Genomic DNA, 12223 nt, shown 5'->3' with positions numbered 1-12223 from the left:
TTCTAGTTAGTCTTTAAGGATGACAGCATTAGTCTGCTCCTTTGTATGAAAGAAAGTGAGTCGAGTCCATGTGGTCTGGCACCCACCCACATTTCTCTGCTAGTGATCCATGAGGACTCCACCTTGTTGCCAGTTCTCTTGTGTGGAAGCTTCAGGAAATGACAGCTTCACTCTGACGTGTGTGAGCTGTGTGAGGTCTGTGGTTAGAAGTTTACAGTGTTTGCTCTTTGTGTCGTCTGTAATATGCTCTATGGCTTTAAAAAAATGGCCACATGTTTCTGTAGCTGAATTTGTCCATCTCTGACCTTCTGAGACTGTATTTTCAAACAGGGACGTTCTGACTTTTCTTCACCTTGTACTTCATTCTGCAAATGTTTTATACTCTATTAGAGTTATTACATTATTCTGTTATGCTATAAAATCAACCCCCATATAAGATCGTACTTAAGAAATACATTTAAAAAACCTTCCTGTGCAAATAACCCAAGTTATCTAGAAGAAATAAAAACTGCACCGCAAACCAAACTCAGGTGTTCGACCTGTTGAGCTCGGGAAACTAACTGGTGTTTCATTTTAGTGAGTGCTTTGTTAGATTCCTTCATTTGAACCAAATGAAGTTGATTAAAGTTGATGCATTGATGTGTTTGAAGTGTTTTGTTAGTTGCGATGGATCTCCTGCTGTCTTTTTTCCTCATTATTAAAAGAGGATTTCTTTGAATTTCAAACATCCATTTCCTGTTTATCTGGTCCCGGGTCACAGGTGCAGCAGTCTAAGCAGAGAATCCCAGACCTCCCTAAACAACCACTTCCTCCAGCATATCCAGGACAATACTGAGGCATTCCCAGGCGTGCTGAGAGATATAACCTCTCTAGTGTGTCCTGGGTCTGCCCTGGAGACTCCTCCTCATGGGACAGGCCCCAAACACCTCACCCAGGATATTTTTAATTAAAACATCACAAATAAGTCGTCAGGTCTGATGGTCACATTTGTGAGATTCAACCACCATAAAGCAGAGATCACACAGGACACACTGTGTAACCCTCAGCTCAGGTGTGTTCAGGACATTTGCTTGGAAGAAGCCGTCTGTGGATAAATCCTGCTCTCCACCTCAGCTGTCAGGTTTATCCAGAGAACGGCCGTCCTGACTTCCAGCAGCCCCACAGTCCTCGTTTCTAATAAACTGGCATCACTGAAATGAACTGTCTGCCTCGCTGTTCAATAATCTGCTCTTTGCCAATTTCCCAGCAGAACCTTCCACTCATATCAGCATTTTTCTGTGATTCTCACATGAACTAAACATAAAAAGCTGAAGCCAACCTCAGAGTTCCCCGTAGTGAGGAAGAGTTTCCTCTGAGCCACAGCTGAGTTTGATGCGTCCACAAAGGAAGACTGACGGGAGGACAGACTCTGGGAGAAAGGCAGATATTAAAAGATATGAATACAAAGTACGCTGCAACAAACAGGACAGCAGATTATGAAGAGCGGTTAGACCTTCATGTGTCAGTCATTGAAATGTGATCAAAGTTACCTGTTTGACATCCTGATAGAAGAAAATCAGCTTCTTGGATCCGTTTGCAGCAAAGAATTCATGGATCAGACTGAACTGGAAGAATCAGACATTAATGACTCAAAGGTTCAACTCTGAGGAAGGATCACGTCTCTGAACTTACTCTGTCATCAGAGACGATGGCGTCTTCCACCGCCGCCTCCTCCAGGCTGCCGGCGTCGGCCAGCCTGCTCATCAGGTATTTATGTCGGGCATCCAGAGCTGCCCGCCGTTCCTCCTTCACGGCTCTCGCCTGTTTGGCTACTTCTCTCCTCGCCTCATTGGACAGCAGCATCGTCCTTTTACCAGACACCTGGAGAAACATCAGCTCAGTCTACAGACGCAGAGACCAGTGAGAGCTTGGCCCAAACATCTGCAGGTTTCTGAGGACCACGTTTGACCCTGACTGGAGGCATCGATTCTGAGAGTGACTGCCTAAACTGAGCTACTGTCCCCCCTCCACTGAGACGTTCTCCTGTGATGTGTCATGGGGGGAAGTGTTCCTCACGGTTGGACTCGTGAGAAGTTCAGTCAGTTTATTCAAACTTTAAAAAGATGCATTTTCAGTCTCTGGATTTCAGCAGAAACAAATGTGAACACAGCACTTTTTGATTGAGTATAAAAGGATGAAAGAGTCAGTGATTAGTAACATTGTTGCTGACTGATGCTGTTGTAGAGCTGTCTTTGGATCCTCACCTTCCTGGAAGCCTTCCCTGGATTGCTCATATATCATTAACTTGTTTGTGTTCAGTAGAATCAGGTGTTGTGGATGCAGGTCGTAGCTGTGTGAGGCCTGTACAGTCAGCGCTGTGTGAGCGCTGTGTAACGTTAGCTTAGACTTCTTTCTGTTGTTATCATCCTTCAGGTTAATGTTGTTTTCATTATGCATCACAGGAAGTGTGGGTGGCTGTTAGCCTCACAGCTCATGGAGAGTTGCTGCTGCTCTGCCTCCTTTTTGATGTTTCTGCTCTTTGTGGCTTTGTGTTACTTTGTGTCGTGTCTGAAACAAAGTGAGTCCATGTTACTAACTGTAGTCGGCTCTCTGTCTCGTGCACAGCTGACTGTTGTCTGAATGAAAGTATTTTTGTACTTTGTGTAATCTGTTGGGTCTTTGAGCCCTTTTTAAACAGCATATGAGCCATATGTATGTGTGTATATGAAAGGTTGTTTGTAATACATCAAATTGTTGCTTATTCTAGAGCTGCTGCTGTGCCTGATTGGTCTACTCGCTCGAAACTGAAGGTTGACTTGATTCTTTTGGTTTTTTACATTTTGTCAATAAACCAACTTCTTTATGATTTGAACGGCGTCTCTGACGTGTCACAGGCCTGTCAGCTTTCTTGGTGATTGGTATAGATTTGAGCTTCATGCTCTGGCTGTTGTTGGGTTTTCCTCTTTCATATTAAAGCTTTTGTCCTACATTTGGCTCTAAAGTCTAATTCTAATCCCAGCACTGTGTCTGGGTGTGTGATGCTTGTTTTCCTGCTCTTTCTCATGAAACAGTCACAACATTCTCAGTCCAACTTTCACTCTTTGCTGCGTTTGCTGCAGCTGCAGTGAACATGGTGCCGTTTGCCTTTAAGAAAGTTGTGCACAAAGGCTTTTTCTCTAGCAGACAGCTGTGTGGCTAAAAGTCAGATCATTTTTTACCACCTCAGTCACACTGGACTGAAACAAGAGTGAAACTAGGAAGAATCAGAGTTTGTCCAGTGACTGCACTGATTTTCTTCATATTCACAAACTGATTCTAAGTAGTTGCATCAGCTAATCACCCGGACACTGAGCGTCCAACACGCTCCCTGAAGGGAAACGATTACATCCTCCAAACAATCACAATCTGTCTCTGAATGACTGGAATTATTCTCTGATTTGTCAATAACTGGAATTTATCAATGCAGACACGTTGCCAACATGATGAAGTCAGTCTGAGTCGCATCTCTTTGGCTGACTTAACTTAAGTGGTTGCCGACTATTCTGGTTCTATTCCCATATAACAGCAGGGCTGCTGAGCACCTCTGTCACTCTGCACTTATGTTCCCAGTTCTCTTTTGTGGAGGAATTTTCCAGGAATTCCTGGGACCAGCTTTCCATGAGAGACCCGATCAGGAGCGACTGTCCTGGACACTCCCAGCATCACAGGGACTCACAAACCCGTCTACCACAGTGAGAAGACTGATGGTCACAGGCCCACATGTAGCTTTAGATCACACGTGTGCACTTCCTGTGGTCACTGCTGTAACTCTAGACTCACCGAGGGGCCAGTGGTTGGTGAGGCAGCAGCAGCTGAAGTCATGTGACTAATGGCTCTCAGCTTCTGTCCTCCTATTCGCCGGTGTCCTTCACCTGTCACACCTGGTCAAGAAAGAGTGAGAATGTTCAGAGCTTTAATGGAAAAGAATATTATTACATATAAAAGGCCTCTAACAAGTATTGTAGTGTTAATCAGGATGAAGTCCATCATGAACACTTCAGAGTGCTTCAGACAGTCGGTGTTTCATCCACAGAGCCTCCAGTCTGCATATCAAAGGATCCTGAGGAATGACAGTGAACCCCGAGTTCCCCTCATTACATTCATGTGTGTGACTGTGAGGAAAAGGTGATTGTATGAACGTGTGTGAGCGAGTGAATGAGGCTTGTATCAGAGTGGAGATAATGTCAGCGGCACAAGCTGGACGCTGCAGGTGTCACATGTGAATCTGTGCATCAGTGTCTGCACCTTTGTGGAGGTGAAGCTCAGGAGGTTTGGATTTGTTCAAAGCTCTGTCTGCTCCATCTTTCTTTCCCTCAGGCCTCTCCAGATCAGGAAGGAGGTCCTGTTCTCCTTCTCCCTCCTGGATTTCTGGATCCAGGGAAGGATCAAAGTCTCTCAGCCCAGCATCAGAGCTTCTGGCTGGGGGAGGACTGGAAGTTTCAGCTGGAGGCTGAGAGCCTGGATCTGCCATCTGAGTCACAATTCAAATATTCTCAGTAATCTCAAAAAGCAACAGAAAGGTGCCATTTTCATGAGCAGTGGGTTATCCAGCAGTTTGATTCATGTCAGCAGCATTTAGTTTGTAACTGCTGACTCACCTCTGGCTGTGTCCTGCTCTCAGGGTCACAGTGGACACTGTACCTTTGACCGAAGCTGCAAAGACAGTCAGCAGGGGTCTGGATGCATTCAGCACCACGTCCTTGTTGGGCAGACACCTTCAGTGACAGGACAGTTTATTATGCTGGTAACGTTAATAAGTCTGATCACCTGTAGTGAGTTGATATTTTTGAACATTTAATTTGTTCGATTATTGTCGAGTCGATAAAACTGTCAAACGCACAGCTGCTTCCAGCATGGCCGGAGGAGAGGTGGCCGAGCAGACGCACAACACACACAGCTCACAGGTTTGCATTTCTAGATATTGCAGATGTTGCAGAAATTGAGAGTAAAGAACTCAGAGATCCAGCGCTGTCTCCTGCCCCTTATTTATACACCACAACACAACGACAGGCGTAACTCACACAAACGGGTAACATGAGGCTCAGATGCTTTGGACGTGTTCACATATACTGGACACAGAATGATGAAGATGGAGCTGCAGGAAGGAGGAAAAGAGGAAAAACACAGAAAAGATTCACAGATGTGGTGAAAAAGGACACGACAGCTTCTGTTTGTTAGTTTGGTTTTTCTTTATTTGGTAAAGATTCAGAAATAAAGAGAAGATCACATGTTTGAATATTATATTAACGTTCTGTAATTACAACAAGTTGTAAAATCATTCCAGAGTGAGACAGAGACTGTGCAGAGACTGTAGAAGGACAGAGCAGCAGCAGAGCAGTCCAGATACACTGATGATCCTCTGTCAGATCCAGAGGGACACACAGGGCTGATGCTGGACTCTACATTGTGTCTGACAGTGGAGCTGTTCTCAGAGCAGTTCACTCTGCAGCACTGACAGTCATCTGCACTTCATTCCTCTGTCAGTCACTGCTGGATGAAGCTCTCCTCTCCACCTCCCAGTAACATGGCCCAGTCAGAGCGTCTCTACACACAAGCTGCTGCTGCTTCAACCTCTCTGGATCATCAGGACACAGCTGCTCCTCTCTCAGCACACACACCGTCCTGTTTACCATCGTGGCCTCCACCTGCAGAGAGAAGGAGGAAGAGCAGAGGAGATAAACGAGTGTTTCCAGAGACTCTTCATCAGCTGTCAGTCAGTGATGCAGCACATCCAGTATAAAGAGCAGCAGGGACGTCAGTGCTGGGACTGTACTAGGACTCATTGTTGCTTCACTTTTTCTAATCTTTGGATTTTTATTGAAGTTGCTGAAAATGTTTTTCCCTCCTAGTTTGAGTTTGGACTTTCATTCATTAGAAGAACCTTGGTGTGTCCACTCTGAGCTCTGTAGGAACCCCAACAACAAGCCCAACAATCCAGATGGACGGTTCCAGCTGTTAACTGGAGGAATTCCATCCAAACATCTGCTCTCACTAAATTCTTCCTCACCTACAGACTGTGTTCTTCACTGCTTTAAACTTGGAAATCAATGCAGTCATTGGTCTGCGTGCTGCTTTGTTCAGAAAGCTGATTGGCTGTTGACAGTGTTTGATCAGAGCGTGTCAGCCGTTACTATGGTGACCATAAAGGTGAGAAACAGGAAGTGTTTGTGTCCAATCCTGAAGCCTGTCACCGTTCTCCTCTCACAGCTTCACTGAGAAGCTGCAGCTTTACAGGAAACACTGGATCTTTGTTTCATACTGACTGTGTTTAGTACAATACTGCTGACAGCACCACCCACTCACTCCATCACTCTACTTACACCAGAGTCTCCAGTCTGTAGTCTGGACTCTGCTGAAGATCAGACAGCTGCTTCACATCTGGATCCTTCAGGTAGTTGTATCTCAGGTCCAGCACTCTCAGATGGGAGGGGTTGGACTTCAGTGCTGCTGCCAGATAATCACAGCTGATCTTTGACAAACCACAGCCCCACAATCTGTATAAAGAATGAAAGATGTAAGTTTATTAGACAAAGTGCTTGAAATCATTCAGTGTTTCATCATCTGTTCAGAGCTGAAGAAGGTTCAGAATGTAGAAGTTTAGAAAATGGAAACTCCAAACAGCTGAAGCCAACAGGAAGCAGCTTCAAACAGGAAACTGTGCAGAGTTTCAGACTATATGTCCTGATGCAGCCAGTTGGATTTTGGAGATTTGAATCTCTGTTCTGTGACTAAGTCCTTGAATCATTTCTTCCAGTTGGTCCAACAAGACAGACTAAGTATTGGACATGTGTTGTGGCTCCATCAGGGGAGCTTCTAAATGTGATGTGATGGCCCCTCTGGGTCTGTCAGGTCACAGCACTGAAGAGAGCTCAAACTGGGCACACAGCTGTTCCAGTCTGGACCAAAGACTCTATACTGGGACTGAGGGACTGCTTTGACTGCACCCACTGGGACTTTTTAAAGGCTCATGTTCTCACTTAGATCATCGATTTCTACTGACATTTCTTTCTGGGAAAAATGGGGATTACTTTGCAAACAGGAAGTATTTTCCCCAATAAGCAGCCCTGGATTAGTAAATCACTCCAACATGTTCTCAGGCAGAAGAAGCTGTCTTGTTATGAGGGAGAGAAGAAAAAGATTGAGGCACAGAAACCTGTTGAAAGAGAGATAAAGCAGCTAAAATCAGGTGTAAAAGTAAAGCAGAGGATGAGCTGAATAAAGGACACTCAAGGCTGGCTTGGAAAGGAATGAAGTCCATGGTGGGGATGCAGAACAAGGAGCAAAGATGAATGTGATGCTGAATCAGCAGAAGACTTGGACTCATTTGATTCCAGCTTTGATATCATTGATTTCAATGAAGAGCTTTGTGATTGTAGCAAAGGGCTGGTAGCTCTGAGAGTCCCACTGATGAGGTGTTTGTGTGGAAATCTCTTAGTGGGACCAAAGAGAGAAAAAGCCCTGGTCCTGATGCTGTGGGAGGGAAATGATTGAAGTGTGCTGTGAGGAACTGACTGGGAGATTTTCACACATTTTCCAGTCCTCCTTGGAACAACAGGAAGTTCCCAGCATATGGAAACAAAGGTTAAGTGTCCTATGGCACTCAGTGATGATGGTGCTGTGGCCCCACCACCTCCACCTCTTTGTAAAGGAACTAACTGTAATCTGAAGCTTCAAATGGAACTAAGACTTCCTCCACTAGGTGGCAGTGTCTGATGAGAAAGTGTTAGTGGAGCTGGCCTGGAGTCAGAAACAGGAGGATGCAGGATTTGGGCTGAAATGGGCAAAAGTGGTTAGCACTAGTGCCTTAGAGCAAGAAGGTTGTAGGTTGAAGCTTGTTGGTCAGCTGGGCCTTTCTGTGGAGGTTGGATGTTCTCCCACAGTCCAATGAAATGCTGCTTAGGTTCATTGGTGCTTCTACATTGGCTGTAGGTGTGGATGTGAGGGAGTGCTTCTCTGTCGCTCTCTGTTGGCCCTGTGATGGACTGCTCACCTGTGCAGGTGGACCACGCCTCTTGCCCTATGACAGCTAGGGCACAGGCTGCAGCCCTGTGAGCCTAAGCTGAATAAACAGTTAGCAAAAATGATCCATAGATGGCCTGAAATCCCCCAGTTAGCAGTTTGGTAGATAGCTATGACATGCTAATCCCATCCAGCAGCTGTATTCTACCTGTAAGCTGATCCCTGCTGAGCCAAAGCACTTTTTCATATACAAATTACAACCTTTAATAGAAACCTATTGGTCAGCATCTTATTAGCCTGCTGTTAGCTTCATTCCACAGAAAACTGAGAGAAACTAACAGAGTTGATAAAGAATAAAGAGAAATGTGCTGATTTAAAGCCTTTGAAGTGCTTCAGATGATCTCTGTCCACTTCTGTCCACTCATTCATTCATGTAAGCTTTCTAATGCAGCTTTGATCTTCACAGTCTGCTTGATGAAACTCATTCTAAGCCTGAATGTCAGAGTGTTCCTCCTTCTCTTTCCCATCATTCATGCTGGCAGTGGAGGAGATTTGGATGTTGGACTGTGTTTTGGATGATGTGTGTATGTTTGTGTTGGACTGCTGTCTGTAAAGCAAACGCACATTTTGCTTTGGATTTCAGTGTCAGACAGACTTTAAGGTGCAATGAAGAGTTTGAGAGTTTCACAGTGAATTTTCCAGTGGAGGATTTTTCTTCTTCTTTGAAGGTTTGAAATGTGAACATTGTTCTGCTGCAGTCAATGGACTAAACCAGAGAAGAAGAAAACAGACTTTACCATGAAGATCCTCAGTGTGGATCAGTATAATATCAGCCTGATGTCTGCAGTTTAGTGTCAGCACAACTTTCACATCATATTCATCTCAGCACAACTAAAACATGCTGACTGACCTCAGAGTTTCAAGTTTACATCCTGGACTCTCCAGGAAACCACACAGATGCTTCACTCCTGGATCCTTCAGGTTGTAGTTGAAGCTCAGGTCCAGCTCTCTCAGATGGGAGGGGTTGGACTTCAGTGCTGCTGCCAGATAATCACAGCTGATCTCTGACAAACCACAGCCCATCAATCTATATAAAGAATGAAAGATGTAAGTTTATTAGACAAAGTGCTTGAAATCATTCAGTGTTTCATCATCTGTTCAGAGCTGAAGAAGGTTCAGAATGTAGAAGTTTAGAAAATGGAAACTCCAAACAGCTGAAGCCAACAGGAAGCAGCTTCAAACAAACACAACAAGAGAAAAAACTCTGAATGTTTCACATTAAAGTTGTACATTTCTCATAAAAACAGGACAAAGACTTGAAAAAGTCGTGTTTTTCCTTCCAGGAACCACATGGCTTCACTTTTAAAGGTGAAGTGTGACAGAAATGGACATATTTGAAGTCCAACACCTTTTTCCAGTCACATTATTAAAGCAGACAAACTACAAGCTCATTTTCATTCCAACAAGTCATCTTCTGACCTGGACTAACAACACTGGTCTCTATGTGCAGCTGGCTGTGAGACCAGTGCTCAGGGAGCGTCTACAAAGTGCAACACTGAAAGAACATCACACACTCATTTGCTTCCAGCACTTTCACACAAACATCTACTGTCATTATTGTCACCAAACTCTGTGGATCCTTTATTGCAAATTCAAATGGGATCAAATGGTCAGACAAAAGAGGGTTATGAGGAAATATGATGAAATGTTGTGTATTAGCAGCAAGTTATTGAATCATTTTCCTCAGAAACCAAACAAAATGATTGACAAACATGTTTTTACAAACTCAGTGTTGGACTTGGATCAGCAGGATAAGCTGATGTTTAAAGGCATTTGAGTCTCGCTGTATGAGAGTCCAGTTCTTACTCAATATTTATGGATGATGTTCTTTCAGTGTTGCACTTTGTAGACGCTCCCTGAGCCTCACAGCCAGCTGCACATGGACCAGCTGACATTACCCAGCATTAGAGGCGGCTGTAAAAAATTCATGTTCCCATTTAAATGGTTTTAATTTGAATAAAACGATGTTGATTCATTCAATCCTGAATCGATGTTTAATATAAATGTATTTTGCCAGAATCTCAGGTTAAAGCTCACAAACTATTTCAACAAGCAGCAAACAGATAAAACAGTAAATGAGAGCAGCTAAACACACAAAGATGGAAACACAGAGCGTGGATCGTTCACTCGACGGCACGTACACGGACACGCCGTCGGGGCTGAAAGTGGACAGCTCACAGATCCTGAAGCTGCAGGTTTCATCTGTCTCCAACCAAAACTGAGTGAAGCAGCAGCAAAAGAAGATCCAAACTCTGCTTCACGTTTGATCAATATGCTCATGAATTCTCTCTGACTTTGGCTGTTCCTGCCTGCACAGCTCTCTCTCTCTCAGTGTACTCCAAGAACAGCTTCAAACATCTGTTTCTGCATCATTCACTGTTTATTAGCCACCAGTCTGCTGTTGTGTTCAGTGCTGTCGGCCTCTGACAGTAAAGCCTCATTTCTGCTGTTCCATGGAAACTTTTTAAAATGATGACAGATTACAAACTCTCAGCTGTGTCTGTAATCAAACCTCTGTAACTTTGCTTCACTTCAGCAGCATCAGCTCATGTTCACATGTTGCTTCATGGTTTGCTTCAGTTTTTGATCGACTGCAGAATATTTTGAAGGTTATCTGCTATAAAAAGCCAGAAGAGGAAAATCTGCTTCATGTGTTTCTGTTTGATCCTCAGTGACTTTGACACAAAGGCCTCTGCTGTGATGATCACACCTCTGATCAAGTCTCACAGTGTCACAACTGATAAATGATCAGAGTTAGAATATTTCTGACTGTCTGCTGTGTGCCGTGACCTTTGACCTGCTAAAGACAGTCAGCTGTGGATTATTCATTGTTGTGTCTGATACTTAGAACTGTGAGGAAGAAGCTACACAGTTAATCAGGGTCCCCTCTCTCTGAATCAGGAAAGGTGGGCAGGCCGCGTGTGGGCCGCGGGCCATACGTTGAGTATCACTGTTTGAAATGTGAACATTGTTCTGCTGCAGTCAATGGACTAAACCAGAGAAGAAGAAAACAGACTTTACCATGAAGATCCTCAGTGTGGATCAGTATAATATCAGCCTGATGTCTGCAGTTTAGTGTCAGCACAACTTTCACATCATATTCATCTCAGCACAACTAAAACATGCTGACTGACCTCAGAGTTTCAAGTTTACATCCTGGACTCTCCAGGAAACCACACAGATGCTTCACTCCTGGATCCTGCAGCTTGTTGTTGTTGGTCGAAAACCAGGAGTAGTCATTACTCAGGTCCAGCTCTCTCAGATGGGAGGGGTTGGACTTCAGTGCTGCTGCCAGATAATCACAGCTGATCTCTGACAAACCACAGCGCTCCAATCTGTATAAAGAATGAAAGATGTAAGTTTATTAGACAAAGTGCTTGAAATCATTCAGTGTTTCATCATCTGTTCAGAGATGAAGAAGGTTCAGAATGTAGAAGTTTAGAAAATGGAAACTCCAAACAGCTGAAGCCAACAGGAAGCAGCTTCAAACAAACACAACAAGAGAAAAAACTCTGAATGTTTCACATTAAAGTCGTACATTTCTCATAAAAACAGGACAAAGACTTGAAAAAGTCGTGTTTTTCCTTCCAGGAACCACATGGCTTCACTTTTAAAGGTGAAGTGTGACAGAAATGGACATATTTGAAGTCCAACACCTTTTTCCAGTCACATTATTAAAGCAGACAAACTACAAGCTCATTTTCATTCCAACAAGTCATCTTCTGACCTGGACTAACAACACTGGTCTCTATGTGCAGCTGGCTGTGAGACCAGTGCTCAGGGAGCGTCTACAAAGTGCAACACTGAAAGAACATCACACACTCATTTGCTTCCAGCACTTTCACACAAACATCTACTGTCATTATTGTCACCAAACTCTGTGGATCCTTTATTGCAAATTCAAATGGGATCAAATGGTCAGACAAAAGAGGGTTATGAGGAAATATGATGAAATGTTGTGTATTAGCAGCAACTTATTGAATCTTTTTCCTCAGAAACCAAACAAAATGATTGACAAACATGTTTTTACAAACTCAGTGTTGGACTTGGATCAGCAGGATAAGCTGATGTTTAAAGGCATTTGAGTCTCGCTGTATGAGAGTCCAGTTCTTACTCAATATTTATGGATGATGTTCTTTCAGTGTTGCACTTTGTAGACGCTCCCTGAGCCTCACAGCCAGCTGCA

General features: G+C 43.9%; 2 protein-coding genes across 2 annotated transcripts in view; both read right to left on the bottom strand.

Moving 5' to 3' along the window:
* Nucleotides 1-12223, bottom strand: part of LOC147302785 (uncharacterized) — a 431420-nt gene that overhangs the window by 390985 nt on the left and 28212 nt on the right. The window contains exon 4 of the mRNA XM_086283599.1: nt 11172-11372. Coding sequence (XP_086139725.1) covers nt 11172-11372 — 201 coding nt within the window. The remainder of the gene's footprint in view (nt 1-11171; nt 11373-12223) is intronic.
* Nucleotides 1265-4489, bottom strand: LOC147302786 (dynein axonemal heavy chain 5-like). Its single transcript, XM_086284504.1, has 5 exons — nt 4264-4489; nt 3799-3899; nt 1672-1860; nt 1530-1604; nt 1265-1408 (listed from the first exon to the last, which is right to left on the bottom strand). The coding sequence occupies exons 1-5, from the start codon at nt 4487-4489 to the stop codon at nt 1265-1267; spliced, it is 735 nt and encodes a 244-aa protein (XP_086140630.1).

This window comes from Aulonocara sp. 'chitande type north' Nkhata Bay, linkage group LG23 (genome assembly GCF_057382095.1).
Source record: "Aulonocara sp. 'chitande type north' Nkhata Bay isolate Kocher_YH1m ecotype deep benthic linkage group LG23, A_spYH_male_GT1.1, whole genome shotgun sequence".
Classification (NCBI taxonomy): Eukaryota; Metazoa; Chordata; class Actinopteri; order Cichliformes; family Cichlidae; genus Aulonocara; species Aulonocara sp. 'chitande type north' Nkhata Bay.
This window is presented reverse-complemented; position numbering and strand designations above follow the sequence as displayed.

Coding starts and splice junctions, on each gene's coding strand:
- LOC147302786 (XM_086284504.1), bottom strand. CDS start 4,489: ATGGCAGATCCAGGCTCTCAGCCTCCAGCTGAAACTTCCAGTCCTCCC. Junction 1,605..1,671: donor CCATCGTCTCTGATGACAGA/GTAAGTTCAGAG, acceptor TGATTCTTCCAG/TTCAGTCTGATCCATGAATT. Junction 1,409..1,529: donor TCTATCAGGATGTCAAACAG/GTAACTTTGATC, acceptor CCTTTCTCCCAG/AGTCTGTCCTCCCGTCAGTC.